This window comes from Clupea harengus, chromosome 3, assembly GCF_900700415.2.
Source record: "Clupea harengus chromosome 3, Ch_v2.0.2, whole genome shotgun sequence".
Taxonomy (NCBI): domain Eukaryota; kingdom Metazoa; phylum Chordata; class Actinopteri; order Clupeiformes; family Clupeidae; genus Clupea; species Clupea harengus.
The window spans coordinates 11,515,365-11,538,713 of record NC_045154.1 but is presented as its reverse complement, the minus strand read 5'-3'; the positions used below and the strand labels follow the sequence as shown (position 1 = coordinate 11,538,713).

The window sequence follows — 23,349 nt, the reverse complement described above, 5'->3', positions numbered from 1 at the left end:
AGTGTAGTTGTACTGATTTCAAGATATATTGCCTAACATATAGCCTCATTTCAAGATGATGGTGCTAGCATTTGCTGAATATAAGAACGTTTTCCTACATATTGAGAAAATAATTCTTAAATATTTTGACAAATGTACTTGTTTTTAGTCTGGCCACACTCGTTTTAAGATACATTTGGGTTCTTTGAGGCTAGATATTTTTACTTTTTTTACAAAGTCTTGGTAAGTCAAATCTTCCTGTTCTGTTGGCAGATAATTTAGCTTATTTTAAGTGATATATACCCCCTTTTTTTACTTTTTTTTCTTGTTTTTGAAGGCTGATTTTTTGCAGTGCACACACACACACGCACATATACAGACCCACACAAACATGTGTGCACAGTCATTCCCACACAGACACCTCACACAAACACATCCTCACATGCTTGCACACACACTTTTGTTACATTTATAAAAACATTTAAACTCAAACACACACACACACATTGACGAATGAACCAGTGAGTAAAAGTCAAAGCCAATATACTACTGGAGTAACAGTCAAGGCCAATATACTACTGGACTAAGACTCTAAGCCAATATATTACTAGAGTAACAGTCTAAGCCAATATACTAAATGGGCTCAGTTGAGTCACAGCCATCTCAGAGGAGCACTGAGTCATTCAGCAGCTTGAGGGCATCTGGTCCTGATGATCCGGTGCCCATTCACCAGTTTAGGGCCAGATCAGCTATGATTCACAATTCATGAACCAGCTTTGAGGCACCATACCAGCATTGGGCCTCTCCAGGTCTCCAGATCTCTAACCTTCCTATTTCCCTGCAGTCTGACTTTCCATCTTCCAAGTTTTGTTTTGTTTTGTTTTGTAGCTTTTTCCAATTATACTGTCTTTTCCCGAGAGGAAGACACACTCCACTCGAGCTGGCTACAGTCTGTGCAGTACCACAGACTCTCAGTTCAAACATCTGTAACCAATTACCGCAGATTCACCAGGAGTGCTTCCACGTCATGTCATGTCACAGTTCACATGTCCCTCTTTTGTTGCGTTATTTTTCTCATTGTTGTTTGCTTTATTTATTTTTTCAAATGTTTTGTAAGTTGATTTTGACAAAAGCGCCTGCTAAACACCTGAGCTATGAACTATAAATCCATGACAGAAATGGTGCATAAATGTGCTGTGCAATGTTTTGCTTTGACCCTTTAGGAGATATTTTGGAAGACAGGTGCTCTTCTCATTCATAGAGAGATGGCTGTGTTGGGATGGGCCAAAACACTGAAAGCTTACATTACATTATAATAGGATTATGGATCAGAGAGGCTGCAATGATGGGTATTAGAGCCCAAGTTAGAAGGTTGGCATATTTCACACCTCACTGTATTGGATACCAGAAATGGCCACATGATTGGATTGTGCAAGGGTGTGTAATGGAGATTCATAATATTAAAGTGGAAAAGAACAATTCATATTTCAGTTCATGTTATTCAAATATTGTAGTGCTAAAATAATCTCCTTGATCTCAGACCCTGGGGGGGTCCCACAAAATGTGTTCACCTGGAGGCTATTCAACTTCCTGACATAAAAGTATAAGTATAAGTTTATAACACAGTATATAATGAGTATGTAGTTTATAACACAGTATATAATGTATGTAAGTATGAGTATATGAGTATAGCAAATATATAATAACTTCTTGTACTGGTGTACTGAATCTGTTAGAAATGCAGATGTCTGATCAGAGCTGACCTCCGATTAATTTGCCATCATTTAGCGCTCAACATTCATTCATTCATTCATTCATTCAAGTGTTCATTTGTCTGAACCCTTCAAGGCTCTGATTTTGAGGTTTCTTCATCCTGGGCCTAGATCACTATGTATTTGATGTTTTTTTTTATTTTAAATGCATTAAAGAGAGAACTTATTGATGCACTTATAGGCCAGGCAAAGTAACCCATTTTGGAGCCAAAAATAGAATTAATTGTAAAATAAAAATATTTTCAGCATAGATCATTTCTATGAGGTGTCCAGAACAACATACTAAAAGTCTTAAGAAATCCTAGTTGAGGAAATATGTTTAATTCTCATCAATCTGAGAATAATGCATGGCAAAAATACACCTCAAAAATGTAATTACACAATGAAAGTACCCATGAAAAGTAAATTTTGTGTATTACAAGTTCCTTTGAAAATGAATTTTAATATGCAAATGAGCTATACACTAATCGAATATGCCCACAATACACCCAAATAGGCTTATTTGTTTCCTTTACTCCTACCACAATAACACTTTAAATAGTAAAAGTATACATGAAAAGTTACTTTTTTTGTATTACAAGTTTCTCTTGAAATGAATTTGAATATGCACATGAGCGTCACACTTATTGAATATGTCCTAATTGCATAGGCAGAAACACCATACCCCTGGCAGGTACTACCAAGCCAGGCAGTTTTCAGGTTAGAGGCCAGTCTAAAAGCAGCATTGCCATCTCCCATTGGCAGTAGGATGATTGGATGAAGATTGGGCCGATGTATTTGTCATACATATGAATGGTGTTTCTGCCTATGGACATATTCAATAAGTGTGGAGCTCATGTGCATATTCAAATTAATTTAAAAAGAAACTTATAATACAAAAGATTTCACTTTTCATGGGTACTTTCATTGTGTAAAGTTTCATTTTGATAGGAGTAAAGGAACATTTTTGAGGTGTATTTTTGCCATGCATTATTAGCAAACATCTCAGATTGATGAGAATTAAACATATTTCCTCAACTAGGATTTCTTAGGACTTTTAGTATGTTGTTCTGGACACATCATAGTAATGATCTATGCTGAAAAAAAATATTTTACAATTAGTCTGTTGTAAAACGCTACTTTGCCTGGACTATTAATTTGCCATGGCCTATTCCAGAGATGGTTGTAGCCTGTACATCGTAAAATAATAATAATAATAATAATAACAATAATAATAAAAAGAAAACAATTGAAATAAAATCAAAAACACAAATGAGGACTAATATTATAGAGGTACAGTACAGGAATACTATGCAAAAATACAACTACACATACACAAGTACACATGGTAATAACAAGGATGTCACCTCTTCACCATACAAACACATGGAGAATAGTAGCTCCTCACAGGACCCTTGAGCAGTGATTACTGTGTATTTACATATTTGTGTGTGTGTGTTGGGGGGTTTACAGATGAATGAAAGGACTATTCTGTTTATAGATGTGAGTGTATCACAGAAGGGAACAGAAGGGAAGAAGTTTTTGTAAGTGAGAGGCAAAAAATATGAGTGTGTGTGTGTGTACTACTCATGTTTGGGTTAGCTCAGAGGTCTTTTGAATCAGTGAGCTGTGTGTACTTCCTGATGATTCACAGGAGAGCTTCAAACACACACACACACACACACACACACACACACACACACACACACACGCCTGAGTTCAGCCTGAAGAAATGTGCTGAGCTGCGCTCAACTCCAGCCAACACCCACAAAACATTCAATCCCAGTGTGTGTGAGCACACACACACACACACACACACACACTGCTGCTGCTGTGGCGGGACTTTCCCGCAGGCACATGTTTAAAAAGCCTACATCTCACCAGGACCACTGCCAAGCTGGCTATCCAGTTAAAAAAACACCACTGGTCTCCACCAGTACAGCCAATCACAAACCAGGATAGCCCACCAGACAGGCAGGCCCATGGTACTGTAGCCAGGCCCATAAGACAGCCAACTGTACACTAACAGACTAGTTTTTCCCAGCCCTGAAAGCTGTAAGATTCTGCCGGAAGTGATGTCACTTCCTGTGGGAATAGGAGGCACAGGTAAACATCAGAGAACACTTTGTGTATGTGTGTGTGTGTGTGTGTGTGTGTGTGTGTGTGTGTGTGTGTGTGTGTTAGTGTGTGTGTGCGTCTGTGTGTGTGTGTGTGTGTGTGTGTGTGTGTGTATGTGTGTGTGTGTGTTTGTGTGTGTGTGTGTGTGTGTGTGTGTGTGTGTGTGTGCTCTTCTCTCTCACAGCAGTAGCACCAACAAACAGACTACACATATACACATGTCACTATCTCCACCCTCAGAACAGGAGCAGACCTCAGTCACAGAAGTAAACTCGACTCAAACAAGGGGTCATTTGAAGCAGCCATGTCTACTCTATCATCTACATGCTAAAAGAGTATACTGTGCTGTCACAGTGGGAGATTGCTGGCAGGTTTGGACCTCATCCTTGTCTGCAGAGCAGACTGAGATGGACGAGAAGAGAGCACTAACTGGGTTTTCATCCAACTCATTCGCATATTTTAAGGCATTCATGAAAATTCGGAAAAGGAAATGTGAGTCCGTGCCTGTTTCCATCCACTACTAAGCAAATTAAACATGGACACTCCTAATAAAGGGAGGAGTTGTGAACAGCTGTAAGTGCCATCAACCGTCACAGCATTATATCCTATTGAATCGGTAGTTCATTTCTTATTCGACTTGATTGATTTTATGCATTTCCACTCAGGATTTCTTATTCGAATGGTCAAAACTTGCACTAAAAAGTTGGATGGAAACCCAGCTAATGAGACCAGACTGTGATACTATCTGGGTCTGGCCAGACAGCTCAGAGGCATGGGCACAGCTCAGAGTGGGGGATGAAAACTGTTTCATCATTTATGTGGTGTATTTGTACAATTTTTGTATTGTATTAAAAAAGAAACATAAATGCATCATGGAACAATATCAAAGATTTTACTGAGTTACAGTTACACTATAGGAAATCTGTCAGTGCATCACAAATATAGAACAAAGCACATCCCGAATCAGCTCAACACAGAACACGTCTTTTAGTTTCCAACTACGGGATGATTCCATATCTTACGGGACGGTTGGCAACCCTAAAGGCATGTAAACTATGGACAGTGCATTACTATTGCTACAGATATAAACTTATGCATAAAATTTGTGAGACATTTTGTGAGCATGGAGACATAACAGAATCCCTTATTTCACTTCATGAAACTTCATGTTTCATAAATACAAGATATCAGTGTACATCAACTTCGTCTTCGGGTTTAAAACCAAGGACTTTATGCATGTGATACGGGTAGGGGTTACCTAAAACATTCATCACTTGCCGTATGTGTGTACTTTGTGGTGTATGTGTGAGTGTACTGTGCCTGTAGTGTGTGTGTGTGTGTGTGTGTGTGTGTGTGTGTATGTGTGTGTGTGTGTGTGTGTGTGTGTGTGTGTGTGTGTGTGTGTGTGTGTGTGTGTGTGTGTGTGTGTGTGTTTGTGTGTGTGTTTACGCTGAGCATATTTATTTACAGATACTTTCTGTCATTTCCTCCTGGGTATACAGATCGTGGTCTAGATAAACAACCCTTCAGACTGGCTACTACAGCATTGTGTTATTCTCCAGTCTGCAAGGTGTCTATCAAAGGCTTGCATGGATTTTGTACCCCTGAGACATGCTCACCCTTCACCTACATTAACCTACTCTTCACTTATTATACCATTCGCTGTGAGAAGTGTTCAAGGCCTTGGCTTTGAGAGAGTGCACTCCAATTTCTTGACCACAGGGATGGTGACCATTTTTACACCCAGGTTTGACCCAGCATAGCCTGGTCACTGATCTGGGCTTGGCCAGGCCCACACAGCAGCTTCCTGTAGTGGGGATCTACATGGGTTCATGGTCACATCTGTTCCAGGGTGCAGCCACTGTCGTTATAATTGTTATCTAAGGTACAGTTAAACAAGGAACCACCACACTGGTGAATCACACTGCAAACTGGCAATATGAGGTCCTGCGTTGAGGATAGATCAGTTCTGAACTCCTCAAAATGCAAGGAGGTCAGCAAGGAGGTCTAAAAGAGGGGGTCAAACGCTGCAACAGAGGTAGGCAGGTAAGGACGAATCACAAGGTACCAGTACGAGGCAACCCCAGATACTCCATAGCTATGTGTTGTTACATGCTCATATGCAGGAAAAAAACACTATTTCTGGATAATTCCACTAATTATGGATAATTTGATTTCAGACTAACTTAACTATGCAGGTCTATTTCAACCACAGTCCTAATGTTGAAATAGCACGTGAATGTACAGGTGGACTACCTAACACTGAGTGAGGACTTAACACTTCTTAACAATTCGTTACTATCAGACACACATAGCACAGTGGTGCCATAAAAACAAGAGAGGCACATGCTTGGTGAAACAAAGATGCCATAGCCATTGTCACTGTCAAGCATGCAAATCACACCGGACAGACAGACACACACACTCCTCTTCCAGTGAGCAGTGATATGACAGCCATCAGTGTGTCTCCTGTTACTTTGCGGTGCTTTAAGCCCTTTGAGCTATGTGTGGGGTCTGTTTGAGGTATGGGCTTAAATGACTGGCTTAAATGACTGACTGATGAGAGGACCAACTACAAACACACACATGCACACAACACACACTTCATTTCCCATAGACACACAAGTAATATTCACCAACAAGTTTATGCAGGCCAACACAATACCTGTCTCCCTCCCACAATGCTTTTCAGCTATTCTAGGACTAATACTAGTGCATCTGGACTATAACATTAAACTGTGCCACTGCTACAGCCTTACATACGCTTTCATAATGATGTTGCCTGGATGAGTTAAGGGATGTGAAGCTTTGGGGCCCACTGGTGAGAAAAAGTACACATACTCTAACACCTGGTTCAAATATTGACCTACTGTAAAGCACCTACCGTGCTGGCACATGCGCAACCGGTGTGGCAGGAGTTGATCGAAGGCGCAGTTATACATGTGGGCACAGGGCATGCCTGGGTGAGTGGCGTGGTGTGCTGCTGCTCGCCGCCGGTAAGCTGCAGGATCTCCTGGATCTGTGTAAGCCCGTGGCGCAGCACCTGTTTCTGATGAAAGCTGAAAGCGGGGTGGTTGGACGCCATGGTGAAGAGCAAGAGAAACTGTTCGCCTGTCTGGCCGTCATTAAGCTGCAACCCATAGTTGTTGATGATGGTGTCGATGTGCGTTAGCGTACGAAAAAGGACCCCGGCCGCCTCCCGGTTATCCGAGCTGAGCAGCGCGAGGGAAATAAGTAACTTGCTCCTCACCACCTCGTCCGTGATGTTGGTGAGGTTCGCGAGGTCCGCCGCGTTGTTGGCTTTTATCTCGGCGTCCCTGAGGGAGTGGTAGTCCTTACGGGCCAAGTCCTCTAGACAGGAACCGAGGAAGCGCAGCTCAATGGGGACACAAAGATCCAGGAGCCCGCACAAGAACTCGGCCCTTTGTGCCGAGCTCAGGACGGAGAACCAGCGGTACACCCCCTCCCTCTGGAGGGAGCTCCGCGTCTCTACCATCTTTAACGCGGTCATGGAACTATGTCCGCTCAAGAAAATTCTAACATTTCCATTGTACTGAAAACTATTTCGTAACGAAACACGTTTCAGCTTTTCTAGTAGCTTTGCTAGGCTACTCTTTAACAACAACCGGACATTGTGGATGGAGTGCGCCTTAATGTGTAAATGTTTAAGCCTGCATAACAACCTATTGTGTCACTTAGATCTCGCGCTCGTTGTACCATAGCTCAGTAACGTGTATTTTGTTCAATGGATTTGTTCAGGATATTATAGTCAAATAAAGTGTGAGTTTTTGACAGCGTTTGGGCGCGTGTGTGTGTATGTTTGTGTGCGCGCAGCGGCGCAGCCCCCTCAGCCAGATCTCCTTTCTCGGCCAGCCCCCCGAGAACCCCACGTCAGTTGGTTATGGAACACACTATGTACCGTCCTACGACAAAAAAAATGTTAAATGTTGAAAAGCATTTCTCGTCAAGAGCGAAATGTTTTCCTCTACAGTCTTCCTCTTGTCGTCCCAAATGTTCTCAAGCCCTGTTGCTCGCCTTCAAAGGTTTTCCCAGATAAAATCCGTGGCATGGCATACTTTAAGATTGTGCGGGAGCGTCTGCCAATAAACAACCTCATATGTAAACTCCACTGAATGCGTATAGTTGTACAACCAAATAGAAGTTTGTCTCCAGTGCTTACTCGGAAAAATCTGGTCACGATCAACTTTTCTCTTGTGCAAATGGGGTCCGCAGTTTTCCTTCTCCTCTACGAGAAATCCGCGAGGTCCAGGACAATGAAAAACACACGTTTCCTGTCATCTCCTGGTGCTCGTGCCCTGAAACCGAGTGAAACAGCTGTGTACTTCTATCCCAAACTCCACACAGTCATCCAGCCCACTTTCTCGTTTTCCATTAGGTGGGCTACATGTCTGTCACATCACAAGCGCCACAGATTGGCCGGTAGAGTATCCACAGAGCACAACTTTCTTCCATGCGCTACAGTTCGCTCTGATTTAGACAGTTAAGTGTGTTTTTATTTCAAGAGCTCAGCATACATAATTGAAGTCCACTCTGAAATATTGACTAAACGCCACATTTCATAACTGCATGAAAAAAAAAGAAGGGAACAGTTTTTTTTTTTAATCGCATAAGACGTTTAGAATGGACTGCCTGACTTCGTTGGCCTGCAGAGAATGCTGAGCTCTGGATTTGTCATCATGACGTCAACCCTGCCATCGGTGGCGCCAGCACGCGGTGAATCCGCTGTTTGGACCCTTGCCTGTACTATGGACGCAGAGTGGAGCTCGGCCTCAAAACGCTCAACACATGACTTCAGAAATGCAACTGCGATTTCAGCCACCTCCGAAACAGTTCTACGAACCCTCTGACCCCTTACATCAACACACAAACATCAGTCATCCCATTATATCTTACATTATCAGAATCAGAATCAGAAAGGTTTTTACTGCCAAGTAGGTTTTCACCTACGAGGAATTTTTTGTGGTACGTTGGTGCAAACAATAAACATACACAATAAACAATACACATATTAAGTTACAGCAGGAGTGTGCAAAAAAGGGATTAGAGTCCGTGTTGGGAGGCGGGGGTCCCGGGCCTTGTTGATGAGGCCAACCGCAGACGGGAAGAAGCTGCTCAGGTGGCGTGAGGTTTTGGTCCTGATGGACCGCAGCCTTCTGCCGGAGGGGAGTGGCACAAGGAGTTTGTGTCCAGGGTGGGAGGGATCAGCCATAATCTTCCCTGCACGCCTCAGGGTCCTGGATGCATACAAATCCTGGAGAGATGGCAAATTGCTAGTGTTTCAATAGCCTGTGATTCAGTTTCCTTCCATAAACAACACATTTGTATTTACTGTTGTTATCAAGTGATGACTAATCTTATAGCGCCTCAACATCAGGGATTAGTCAGAAAACATTGATGTTGCTGCAGGTCTCTTACGGATTTATAAGATACAATCTTGAGATACTCAACTAATCTAGATTTTGCTACTAAACTGCAGCAAGTGCCACCACAAACAAGGTTGGCTTCCCACTTGAAGTCCATTATCTCATTCTATGAGATGTCTGTCAAGCTGGCTGGGTTGGTCTTCCTGGACGTGGACATAAACTTGCAATTAAGTCTTCATCTCCTCTTCTGTGGGATAGTCTCTGTTTTTCTCTGGGAACTCCCCTTAATCAGACAACTAAGCAGGAGAGTCAGTGCCAGTACATTCTCCATCTGCAACACAAACAGCCATTTTAATATTGACTACATTCAATTCAGTTTATTAACACAGGGTCATTAACTCTGACCATTGCTGCAGGGCATTTTGCAACAGTAAGCCCATCATGATAGTGGCAAAGCCAAAAAAAATCAAATTAATTTACCAGGAGATCTTTATCAAAACTCAACAAAAAGAACTAATAGGTCTGTACAAAATGTGTATATTTATTACTAATAACTGATTAATTGTGGTCCATTTTATTTTCTTTAATACTGAAAAAGGCATGTAATGAGCATGATAGACATTAAACCAGCAAACATCAAGCTCTGTAGGTGAAATAATTTCACTTTTGTACCACTAGAGGGTGCACTCCACCAAGAACTTGACACAGTAAAGTGTAACTTCAACCTCAGCTCTGAGCCTCCGCCAACTGCATAATTAATGCGTGTAAATAATGCGTGTAAATTCGTGTGAATGATGAGTGTCGATCAGCTAGTGAGAATAAGACTCACACTCATGGACGGGGCTGGGGGAGGTTGGCCGCTCATTTCGTTACGTGGTTATGTACTAAATGGTCGTAGATGTGTCAGTATCGGTTCAGGATGATTTTAAACACCAGATGGCGTGTGCCATTTTCAAAACATAAAATGCTGATTTTTATAAAAAAAATATAATTTTGTCAAGATTATCACCAGCATTCATATGTTTCATCACTGTGTAGGCATATAATTTAGTTTACATTTAGCAACAGTTTACAGTATTTTATCACTTTTTAATAGTTTTGATATCATTTTCAAATTCAGTTAATGGCATTATGTAAAGGGCAGATAAACACATCTGTCAAGCTTTTATCAATAGCGACTGAGCTGTTGTTATTTTTCCAATATTTGATTTGGTGACAAAGCATTTAATCTTGAAATCACCTAAAAATACATACCTTCAAAAAGAGCACATATCTAGTCTGGTTTGTATTAGTGCATCATTTTGCTGCAGCTGAGACAATCTTTCAGTCTGTCCTTGCACCTCTCAGGACTCGTTGCTAGAGGGAGCTGTAGTGACATAGGGAACAGGCAGCAGTTCAGGACGGTAGCCAGATGGGGCAGCACGCCTCACACTCTCTGAAGCTAAGTCACTGAAGCAGAGATTACTAGGCAAGACATGTATGTTCACCTCAAATGAGTTTGAAGAGAGCTGTGGATTTTGGCTGTAACTGCCTGTACCTACATAGCGTGACTGTGACACAAGTGTTTGAGGTGTGTATGTGTGCATGTATGTGTAAGTGTGTGTGTGTGTAAAAGTTTATGAAGTGTAAATGAGGTACAAAGGAAATGTGTGCAATGTGTTTGTGAAGTGGAAAGCATGCTTACGACAAACACACATCCACACACACATACAAACACACACACGCACGCACATACTCAGAGAGTCTGAGACACACACACACACACACAAACACACTCCTGTTAACCCCTCAACCTTTGTGCTGCAGTAGATTAGCTGTGCCGATAGGATCAGGCTGAGCTGATTAGGGCTGTGTGTTTCAGGCTGGCGATAGCTTTGATGGGCTCCTCTCATGAACACAATTCCTCTACTAGAGTTTACACCCTGCGGTGGTATGCCTGGAGCACGTCGACGCAGAAACAACAAAAGGGATTAGAAACCCCAAACTAGTCGAGCTCTAACGAGGACAACCTCGCCAAAAGACAGAATGTGTTTACGTTTCACATTCACAATGGCAACCCATGCCACATGCATGAACGTGCACACTCACACACACCCGTACATGCTTAACACAGGCCTTTGACTGCCCATCTGGTCATTCTGTTTCGTACTGATGGGGTCAGTTATATTGTTAACCATTTGGGGGGGGGGGGGGGGGGGCAGTATGTTAATCTACATAAAAACTACATATCCCAACAAAAATCAGTGTAGAAATGGCACAATGGTGATCACTGGGCTGTTCCCCTTTCAAAATATGACCTATTACATGGTTGGGAACAGCTCCTTCCCACATAGGCACTAGCATTGGTGGTGTTATGAAGTATTATCAAGGCAGCTATGTACTGTATGTGCGAATGAGTAGAGTGGATGAGACATTGAGGCAGAACTTCTGTTAGGTTGATGCATTGCTAGTGTGTTGTGATCGGATATGCTGTGAGGCTGAGATAGACCTAATCGTGAGATTACAGGTGTGCTGTGAGGTTGCGGCATGACTGGCGTGCTGTGAGGATGATGCAGCACTGTACTGCAAGGTTGAGACTCTACTGATGTTCTGTGAGATTAAGACTGTACCATTGTGCTGTGTGATTGATGCATTATTGGTGTGCCGTGATATTGAGGTAGTACTGGTGTTCTGTGATATTGAGGTAGTGTTGGTGTGTTGTGAGATTGAGGTAGTATCGGTGTGCTGTGAGATTGAGGTAGTATTGGTGTGCTGTGAGATTTAAGCTGTACTACTGTGCTGGGAGATTGAGGCTGTACTCCTGTGCTGGGAAATTGAGGCTGTACTCCTGTGCTGGGAGATTGAGGCTGTACTCCTGTGCTGGGAAATTGAGGCTGTACTCCTGTGCTGGGAGATTGAGGCTGTACTCCTGTGCTGGGAGATTGAGGCAGTGGTCCTCCCTCCATCCCCCCTCCTTTCCTGTGGCATGCGAGAGCCTGGAGTGATCCATGCACAGGTGAGGCTACTGCGGAAACAGTGTCATGTCTAAATGTATTTTTACCCGGCTCAATGTGATCTCATCCTGGCTAATTGGCTCCCATATCCTCCCTTGTCCCCTAATCAACAAGAATTCGGCAAACATCGAGATTCTGTCTAAAGAATGAGAAAGACTGCGCTGAACGGTTCTGCAGAACATAAGCTGGGTCTGTGAACTTAGAGGACCTATGTCTGGAGTGAGCAAAGTGCACAGAAATGGATATTAATGTGCTCCTGTTTCTTTAACAGCAGAGAGAGTGTCATAAATATGTGCCTGTTTCTTTAAGAGCAGGGAGAAAGTGTGTGCGTGTGAGGGGGAGGGGGAGCGGGCTGCGTTGGAACAGTCCTCCTCTAATGAGCAGATTTGAGAGACACCATAGAGAGAGAGAGACAGAGAGAGAAAGAGAGAGAGAGAGAGAGAGACAGAGAGAGAGAGGGAGGGAGTAAAGCAGAAGGAGAGAGAGAGAGGGGAAATAAGACGACGACAAGCGACGGCGAGAAAAAAAAACCTGATGAGAGCAGGTTGATGGGGACCACAGGAGCAACGCACTCACAGGGAGCAGTTTAACGGGACAGGATTGTGGATATTTGACCTCAGCACTGAGGAAAGAGACGCAACAGCCAGAGAGACAGAGAAGGGAATAAGAGAGACAGAGAGGGAGAGATGCAGGGAGAGCTGAAACAACAGAGTGGGACAGAGAGATGAGGGCAGAGGAGAGGCGAAATTAATCAGTTGTATTTGTTGTGGAGGATCTGCGCCAGCACCGCCGAGTGTGTGTGCGTGTGTCTGCGTGTGTGTTTGCGTGTGTGTGTGTGCATGTTTATGCATGCATGCATATGTGTGTTAGCGTGCAGCAGGAGTGTGTGAGTCTGTGCCTGGATCACACACCGCAGTGCTGTTTTCCTAAAAGAGAGCGCGAAGCCAGCACAAGACTCATCTCTCCCTCTCTTTGTGTTATTCCCCCCCTTTCTCTCTCCCTCCGTCCGTCCGTCTCTTCGAGAATCAGTGCAGCAACAGCAGCGGCGGCGGCTGGTCAGCTGGGATGACTGCACACCGGAGACGCCTCAGTCCCTGCCGCGCCACTAGCATGGATTTATCATTTTCATAACGCAGCTGATGCTACACGGCTGCCTCTGTAACTCAGTGGATGCTTGCTGCATGATCCTATATCACCCGCCGGATGCTGCGCGATGGGTTATAACCCATGGGATGTCGTGTTGTAACTCAGTGGAAGGCGTGTGATCGTTTTCAGGAGCGGTGCAGTGTCTGGCCTGCGTTGCGTGGAGCTCCAGGCGTCTGACGCAGGGGGGGGGGAGCTGCTGCTGCTGCTGTTGCCGAGCGGCCCGGCATCAGAGCAGTCAGTGGGGCTCAGTGAGAGAGAGAAAGAGAGGGTGCTGGGGAGGGGAAGGGGGAAACACATGGCAAGTTTTGGCTTCCTCCCCAGTGTGCGCCTTCTGGGGCTCTGATCTGAGCTGGAGTTTAGGTCGCAGTAGTTGAGGTGGAGGGAGAATGGTCTGAAGCTCTAACGCTTTTCCTCAGGGGGTGGGAGCACCACCTGTAGGGATCAGCTTTTATACCTCCTTCCTATCAGCTCTTCCCATCGTTTAACCTCTCTACAACACCAATCCTCTTATTAGGGTTTGCTTAGGGTTTGTTTGTTGTTGTTTTTTTCCGCTTTCTTTTCTTCTTTTTTTTTGAGGTTTGGGGTATTTGCCAAAACCTATTTCATGCATGTCCACTGGGGGCAGGTTCAACTTTGATGATGGGGGGTCATACTGTGGTGGCTGGGAAGAGGGCAAGGCCCACGGACATGGGATCTGCACGGGCCCCAAGGGCCAGGGCGAGTACTGCGGCTCGTGGAGCCACGGCTTTGAGGTGATGGGCATCTACACCTGGCCCAGCGGGAACACCTACCAGGGGACATGGGCCCAGGGCAAGAGGCATGGCCTGGGAGTGGAGAACAAGGGCAAGTGGGTTTACAAGGGCGAGTGGACCAACGGTTTCAAGGGCCGCTATGGCCTGCGGGAGAGTACCGGGACCAGCGGCAAGTATGAGGGAACGTGGAACAATGGTCTACAGGACGGTTACGGAACGGAAACGTACTCGGACGGAGGTGAGACAAGCGCACACTTGTGAGCATGTACACACAAACACATACATACACACACACACACACACACACACACACATAGAAGGTTATGTGCCCCCTCTGTCTCACTCTTTCTTTTCATGCACACAAACACACACACTCTAACCGTAAAAGCTAAAATATTACCTACTGGCTGCATCCCAGCTTTATTGCTCCATCCACCATGCATCTTCCTCCATCTTGCCTTTCTCATCTCCATCATGCTGAGCATCCTTCTGCAAAGGGGAGAGATACCCAGATTCAGTATACCTTTCCACACACACATACACACACACAAGTAGAAGCATACTTAACCTCATATACACACACAGCAGCAGCTGTGCCATACATACACACAGAAACACCACACACACACATGTAACACACATGTGGTTCACACACACTCAGCAGCATATATACAAACAAACAAACAAACACACACACGCACACACAGATTTTGCAGGCTCACAGAGAGATGCCAGCACACCTGCCAAGCCTGGCACAGACCCCACTAGATACTAGAGGAAGCAGGACCAACCTGAGGAGGGGAGGGAGAGAGAGGGAGAGAGGGAGACGGGGAGGGATAGAGGGAGGGAGAAAAACAGAAGGAGCAGTGAATAGGGTTATAGAGTGAAGGGTGTTGGTGTACTTTGTAGGGCTCTATATTGCTGATGCAGTGTTTTTAGAACTGTATGGAGCACAGGTGTTTGTGTGGGTATGTAAGTGTTTATTTTCCGTAACATGCCATGCATCCGGTAATAGCTTTGTTTAGATGCCGTACAGGTGGGCATGCTGTATTTTGACAACCTTCACTCTAAGATCTCAGCTGCACCACACGCAAGCACAACCAATGCCAGCAGAGCATCCTTCTCACACACACAAACACACACACACATACAAACACAGAGGGCATGCACTCACTGTGTGCATACTGAGACTGTCACAGCTCTGCTGTCGCTGTACAGTAGGTTTCCGTGGAAACATCCAGAGGCACAAGGAGCAGGTCAGCTGTCACCAGGGACCCAGTGTTCTGGTTGCTGATTGGCTGATTCGCTCTGCTAATGGTGTTTACCTACTCGGGTGCTAATCTGGGATGCTTAATCATTACCAAGGTAGACAGAGGGAGAGAGAAAGAGGGAGTGAGATGGAGAAGAGATGGGAAGGAGTGTTAAAATTGGTATTTTTTTTAAACTTTTATATCAACAGGCCCTCACTTTGCTAAATGTAAAGCTGAACTAAGGAATCAAGGGCAATGCACCAGGTTTTTCACACAGTTACCAGGAGAAATGACCACTGATGAACTATGCAGTCTTTTTTTACCTTTCACATCACAAATTCGTATGTTAGCAGCAAAGCTATCAAAACTCTATCTTAAGTCATTGGCCTACTCAGTTTCCTGGTGTTGGTGTACTCAGTTGTTAAATGCAATCTGGAAAGATTGTATTTGAGGGCCTAGGAATCCCTTAGGGAAAAAAACAGGGTAACGCACTTTTTAGAACTGTCAAACTGCCAAAACATACATATAATATATGCGTGATCAACAAGTCTCACTTAAAGTGTTGTAATCCACAACTATTATAAAATCTCCTGAATCTGCTAAAAAAAAAACAAGTGTTAGAGTCATCGCGGTCTCAGTCGTGCGCCTTTTCTCTGCTCATTGTAATCCTTCAAATGAAGACTCTTTCAGATGAGAAGGACGCCACTGCCTGCACGACAGGGAAAAGTCTAAACGAAATCCCTTTACCCGGATAACAGCCTCGTAGTCGATGTAAGCTTACCGAGAGATTTAGCTTTTAACAGGGGCTTTATTTTTGGGTTGTGTGGCGTCGTTAGCAAGTGTACCGCCCTGGAAACTGAATTTTGGTAAAGAAAGCTTACATGCATATTTTTGTAGCAATAAAGACAGCCAATGCTGACCTGACTTCCCCCTTACCTTTGTCAACATCTCTGTCTGTGGCCTATTTCATGTAAACTTCCATGGTGTCATCCCATATTTTGTTACTTATGTCATGTCCCTGTCTAAACAAAAATAGAAAACTGATTTAGTCGCCCAATCAATCACTGACTCCTCAGTTTTCCATAACGAATAATGGCCCGTTTAGTATATTATATACAGCTCGAATAGCCCACACGCAGACTGTCTCCCTCACACTCTCAATCTCCTTTCACACACACACACACACACACACACACACACATCGAAGTGCTAGTGCTGACTTGGTCAAACACAGACAGATTAATAATTCACTTGAGAGCGACACACACGCATGTCTGCTTTACTTTAAATCCCTGTAATCTCTGGATTAAATTAACCCATTAAGGGATTTTATGAATGTACTGAACGCGGCCAATTATCTCTCCATGCTTTTATGATATGAGGGAGAATATGAATTCGGACTGTTCCAACCTAGAAACAGATGAGCGCACATTGTTAAAGAAACGATTATAAATCTAGCCTGGGGGAAGGCGCGTGATTAAATCAGGGAGCTGTGATGTTTCCGCGTCTTTGATCTGTCCGCATTAACCGTTTCTGTTTTGCCCATCACAATCATAGCGCATCAAGTGGACAGAAGGGCGCGACTCTGAATTCGTTTCGACATGTGAGTTGCAGTCCGCTGAGAGGAAACAAACATAGATAATCTGATAACCACGGCTACGTGGCCGATGATTGGCACGCGAGTCCGAGCTTCTCGGACAGAACATAGCCTCGCTCCTGAAGAAAATCAGGGCCGGCAGCTTTTGAGCTAATCGACTGCGCATGCAGATATTTACGGCTTCGCCGTCAGAGCCCGGTTCTCATGTCTGCGGGGAACTGAAATCACATGTGCACTGATGAGCACAAAAGTCCTCCGGGAAACGATTTCTCATATGAGTTGCTCATCCACGCTTGGGTAGGCAACAGGGTCGTCGTGATTATAATACAGAACCGGCTCCTCTTGTCGTGTTTAGAATACATATTTTAACTGGGTATGTGAACGTTGTTCTAAGCCAACCAAAAATAAGCATCCGCCCACTCTCAATTTCAGTACCAGGGACAGCGCCAGAAGAGCGGCGTCGTGACTGCTCTCCTGTAAAACTGAGTTAGTGCAAAGCAGCATGGGAGCAGCAGTAACTGTTACAAAATTATTATCCGATTAGCATCGGTGCCTGTGTGATTTTCACCTTCCGTAGATGGTGTTTACACTAATTAGGATGGCTGTCCATGGTTACTGATTTGTGACACCAAAGGAATAACCGTTTAAGTGCGTCCGTGCCCCAGGAGCAGGGATGGATTAACGAACGGGCCTACCGGGCCCAGGCCCAGGGGCCCATGAGCTCAGGGGGCCCCTAGGCCAGAGCCTCTGCGTGAAGTCGCTGTTATGTATCTTATTTGTGGTTGAAAAAGGTGTATTTTATTAATTTGCTAATGGCTTTAATTGAGTGTACCTGTGCTGTGTTAGAAAAAGCTAAATTAATGCGACGGTGATCAAGCATGACTTTTTGGGTGGGTTGAGGATACCTTATGCTATATATTCGCTCAAAATGGCAAACCTGTCTCTGTCATGGTTTTCATCATTTTTAGGGGGAATCGTCAGTAGCAATCTATAACAAAATTATACTGTATGCTTATCGTACATACACTATAGAAACTATAAAAAAAAAGATTCAATTAAATGAATAATTTCTTATTTTCTTTGTTATTTTTGTCATATAAAGATATGCAATGATGATTGCTGGGTAATATGTATCTTGTTGTCCAATGTCAAGTCTCTATTTGATCATGTGATGAGACGATACGATATAGCTAGTTTAGGCGCAGAATCTGAAAGTCAAGACCTACAAGCAGGCACAGTAGGCTACACCTGCCGGACGACGCCTTTCAAACATAAAAGTGGTGATGCATGATTCGATTTTTCAATGGACAGGATAGGCAGCCCATTCAGCCTCTCCTGCCCCATGCTGCCCCTCAGGTAGGTCTTAATCAGTTTCAATTTGGAAAAGAATCACTCGGCTGTTGCCCTGTCACATGTTTATGTCAGAAACAATAGCAGGGCAGTGCACACCTCACCGAAGTTGGATGTTACAGAGTAAACTTTGACCTGTTTTCTTTCCCAATACAATAGCCAAAGTATCTAATTCGACCGTAAAATCCAACACGTTGGTTGTGTTTGTGTGTGCGTGTGCGTGCGTGCGTGTTTTGCGGGCGCACAATTATTTTTTTCGCGGAGGGGGGGGGGGGCCTTTAACATGTCCAGGCCCAGGGGCCCGTGGTTTCTTAATCCGTCCATGCCCAGGAGGCACGGTTCTTCCGTGTTGCGCGAGAAACGTTGCCTCACACAAGCATGACGTACTTAAGGAAAGCTGCAGATGGTCGGGGGGGAAAGAAAACGTGTTTCTAAGATCAAGAGCAGGGGTAGATTGTATTACCCAAGAGTCTCCGTCACCAACCACAGATGCCAGTTCAATCCCTGAGGCGCGCGCACATACACAGATTTGAGGTACTCATACACTCCCTCAAAAGCATACACAAACATATCACATTACACAAGTTCACATAAATGCCAGCACACATACCACATAAAAAAACACATGCACACACAAGCATGCACACTCACATACACAACAAGTGCCATAATCACTGCCCTGGGTTTTTAGCTCTCATTCCTATAGGACCTAGTGCCGTCACGTTTACCAACTATGCACTGCCTGTAGAGGATAACCTCATGCGACCACACACACACACACACACAGAGAGAGAGAGAGAGAGAGAGAGAGAGAGAGAGAGAGAGAGACACACACACATCATTTTAGTTAAGTTGCATCAAAACAACCTAGAAGAAGTAGCATGTTTCATCACCATTTAGTCAAAGAAAAGCCAGCATGTCAGAGAGCTATATCTCATCAGACCATAACTATCATTTTATATTGATATATTTTATATTGACCATTCCCACTCACACAATGACAGATGATGTAATAGAACAGGATACATCTATTTGCAACTCTATTCTACAGTGTTGTGTGCATGCAGGAGAGCGGAGGCGTGTATGAAGTGTGTATGACGTGCTCAGCCACAGCACACTTCAGAAATAACATGCATAAAATAATCCTAATCCTAATAAGCCTAACTAGTGTAAAGAGTAAAACTCACAAATGTAGAATCCCCTGCTTTGTTGTACCTGCTGGACTGTGTGTGACTGTCTGTATGGTGGTGGTTTTAACTGTGTGTGTGTGTGTGTGTGTGTGTGTGTGTGTGTGTGTGTGTGTGTGTGTGTGTGTGTGTGTGTGTGTGTGTGTGTGTGTGTGTGTGTGTGAGAGAGAGAGAGTGTAGCTGTGTGCATGTCTATGTGTGAGCCTGCAAGATAGAGAGAGAGAGAGAGGAGAGAGAGAGAGAGAGAGAGAGAGAGAGAGTGTGTTGGTATGGAAGACAGTTAAGTTGCACTCCTTGATTACCTGGCTGTGTGCGTGGAGGCTCTGTATCGCTCATATCAATGAGAGCGCGGAGGTGTACTCAGTGATAGATGTGAGGGTTGAAGTAGTGTAGGGGGCCAGGGAGATCCAGGGAGGCTCTGGGACATGCCAGGGTTTTCTGAAGTGATTCAGTGCTGAGAGCCAGGTAGCCTACAGGGACATGCTGGCTGGTTCATTTCTGTATTCTCTGCTTCTCCTTGTATTCTCTCGCTGTGTGATCTGGCACAAGCGTATAACACTGGTTAGTGGTGAGCATGGTCTAAGGCACGCTGGTTTAGTGGTGTAGTTGTTTCAGCTTAAGTAATTCTGAACAGGAGCGACTCTGTTGTAAATAAACAATAAAGTCTAAGTCAAGCAGACAGCTGCATAGACTATACATTCACCTCCCTTTGTGTGTGTGTGTGTGTGCGTGTGTGCGTGTGTGTGTGTATGTGTGTGTGTGTGTTTCAGTATTATCTTATTGGGGTGTGTAAGAGACGGTTTGTTTGTGTACATACAGTATGTGTGGGTGTTGTAGGTATGTGACATCTACCATTATCATTTGCTGCTCAAATTGCATGCCCTTTCACACTACAATCGTTATATACACTCTGAAGTACTTATGAGAACACACACACACACACACACACACACACACGCACACACACACAGATGTTTGGATGTCGTGCTGGAGGTGGCAGGATAGGAGAAGTGGGGGAGTGCTGATTACGCCACACTGAAGCTTACTGAGCCATCCAAGCTCTCTACATTTCACTACATGCCTGCACACAGACACACGCATGCACACACACACACACATGCTTGTGTTCAGAGATCAATACAGTGCCAGGGAACAGGGACAAATCTATGCAGCCACGTGTGTGAGTGTGTGTGTGTGTGTGTGTGTGAGAGAGATTGAATTAAATTTAATTTAGAGACACAGGGAGCAAGAAAAAGAGGAGAAACAGCGGGTCCAAGGGAGAGAGGATTAGTCAGAGAGCAAGAGCACAAGATAGATAGACAGAGATAGAGTAGAGAGGAAGTAGAGAACATAGTCCAAAATAATCTTCTTTTCCCCTTCAAAAACAAAAAATAGCAAAGCATTGCTAATACAAAACACAGGAAGAAAAAATACTGCACTTCTCACCACCCAGCTAGTCCTCAATCCAAGCACTCCATTTTGGTTGGTCCAATGAGGCGTGGCATTTAAATCATACAACAGAAAAAAAATAAAGTACGTATGTACTGTATATATATATAGTTTGCTGCCATCCCCGCACACACAAAAAACAGGTCCTTTCACCTCACTCCCCTCAACCCTGGGAGTGTAGGCCTACCTATTTAAAGGAACAGTGCCCATATATGTTAGTGATGATGACTATATTTTGCCCCATCTCCATTAAAAGATAATTCAGTGGGATATGAACACAAACAATATTGCCTGTGTTTTCTCAGCACCCTGTAGGCCTATGATGTGTCAGGACACTTACTGTATGTATGTGAACATCACACCTGGACTCATCCAGTTGGTCCCAGGGAGGCTCTTCTAGAGAGGGAAATGTTGAGTAACCAGATAAGAGCCAGCGGGTGTTACATCAGAGGCCGTGAAAAACCCAACAGCTAAACACACAGCGCAGCAATCACATTGATGAAACCAGCTGCTGCATGGATCTAATGGACTTGGTGTGGGTGTGTGTGTGTGTGTGTGTGTGTGTGTGTGAGTGTGTGTGTTGAAAGGAGAGAGGGAGAGAGCAGATGAGAATGCATGAGAGCGAGAGAGAGAGGTAGGGAAGGACAGAGAGAGGGAGACTGTCCCAGATTTCAGGGCCAGTGAGTAAAATGAGTGGAATGAGCAAAGTAGCTGCTGGTCTTAGTGCGGAGGGGAGAAAGAGGACAACAAAGGGATATATAGAGAAGGGCAACACAGAGAGAAGAGGAGAGAGAGGAAAGAAAGAGGACAGGAACAGGGCGGAGAGGAGAGGAGGTCAGGAGAGAGATTAGAGGAGGGAAAATGAGAGGACAAAATGGACAGAGTGATACGAGAGCAGAGGAGGAAGTGAAGAAAAGAACAGATGCAGAGAGGTGGAGGAGACTGATACAGACATCCGATAAACTGAAGGATCTTTTGTGCTGTTGTTGCACATGGTACTGTCATCACCAAAGCACTGGGAACTAAGAGGATATTGTAATTTTGCACTGATAAGTGATAACATGAATCCTTAAGGATAACTGATCACATTTCTGTTGCCAGTGAAAAGAGCTTGCATGTCTGACCTCAATGACAACTGCTAATGTGTTACTTGTCACTGTATCATATTTAAGATGCAATTATGTACTGAGGACATTTCACATTGTTACCATCATCTCATGATCAATATCATTACTGACAGCAGAATGTCACTGTGATGTCTGGTGAGGATGAGTACAAATACTTTCCTGAGGTGGTTCTGCATGACCCCGTCCAGCAGGAGTATTACAAACTGCTACAGCAGTCCTTGGCGGGTTTTGTCACAGAATTATTTTGTTTGTGGTATCCTCATAAATGACATAGTTGGACAGATAGACTGATACTGCAGCTCTTAATATCATTACTACTGCATCTGATACTGTTTCACCCTGGAAAAAAGTGTCTGCTAAATGCCTAAAGTATAACTAAATAAACTATTATGCCACTTGTTGGAGAGTTAATTACTCCTGCCATTCATATTACTATTATGGTATTAGTGCTCCAATGGTTTCATTACCAATACCCCTGGTGCTACAATTCCCAGTACCATTACCATTGCTTGTTATACTACTATGACTTATGTCATTATCTCTGCGGCTAATGCCATTGCTGCTAATGTCATCTCTACTGCCTCTGATACAGTATCACTGCTCCCCCCATTGTCATTGTCACTGCTGATTACACCACTGTTCCTATTGTTATTGCTATGGCCTCTATTAGTCCTGTGTCTCTGTGATTATTAGCACTCTGTCTAATTTCACTGCACTCTAACACTACTGCTCCATGTAGCATTGCTTAGTCCTTCCAGAAATGTGCCATATTGCGACTGCACAAATTTACAACATCATTTGCTATTTCGGGGGGGTTTTGGCTGCAAATATCACAACAAACACTTGCAAGATCCTGGTGGGACTGATTGCCGATGGCCCAAACACCACGTCTCTACTGTTATTAATACAGCCTCTAATACCACTGCTGTTCTAGTGTTCACTGCTGTTCTAGTGTTCACTGCTGTTCTAGTGTTCACTGTTGTTCTAGTGTTCACTGCTGTTCTAGTGTTCACTGCTGTTCTAGTGTTCACTGCTGTTCTAGTGTTCACTGCTGCCTCTCATCCCTCTGCTCTTGATGACATCACCACTGCCTCTGTGCGTGCTACAGCGTCTTTAGCATCATTACCCTTGTCTCTAACACCTCTTCACCAATGTCATTACCGCCCCATCGGATACGGCTGCCTCCAATACTAATGCTTATAATATCATTAAGACTGGCACTAACGGTCCTGCTCTTGATTCCATTAGTGCTGCGTTTAATGCCTC

The 23,349-nt window shown here is 44.2% G+C and overlaps 2 protein-coding genes and 1 long non-coding RNA gene across 4 annotated transcripts in view; 1 reads left to right on the top strand and 2 right to left on the bottom strand.

The window, feature by feature from the left end:
• Positions 1-8,794, bottom strand: part of zcchc14 (zinc finger, CCHC domain containing 14) — a 41,239-nt gene extending 32,445 nt beyond the window's left edge. Inside the window, exon 1 of the mRNA XM_031564581.2 lies at positions 6,733-8,794. Coding sequence (XP_031420441.1) covers positions 6,733-7,359 — 627 coding nt within the window. The 5' untranslated portion in view covers positions 7,360-8,794. The remainder of the gene's footprint in view (positions 1-6,732) is intronic.
• Positions 8,795-9,125: 331 nt separating this feature from the next.
• Positions 9,126-17,731, bottom strand: LOC116219979. 2 transcript variants are annotated; one of them, XR_006151643.1, is made up of 5 exons: positions 15,298-17,731; positions 14,864-14,914; positions 14,524-14,612; positions 10,487-10,598; positions 9,126-9,563 (listed from the first exon to the last, which is right to left on the bottom strand). It is a non-coding gene; the product is annotated as an uncharacterized LOC116219979 (long non-coding RNA). The 2 variants fall into 2 exon arrangements; XR_004163384.2 differs by lacking the exon at positions 14,864-14,914 and having other exon boundaries at positions 15,298-17,730.
• jph3b (junctophilin 3b) overlaps positions 12,424-23,349 on the top strand; it is a 27,011-nt gene continuing 16,085 nt past the window's right edge. Inside the window, exon 1 of the mRNA XM_012818362.3 lies at positions 12,424-14,361. Coding sequence (XP_012673816.2) covers positions 13,980-14,361 — 382 coding nt within the window. The 5' untranslated portion in view covers positions 12,424-13,979. The remainder of the gene's footprint in view (positions 14,362-23,349) is intronic.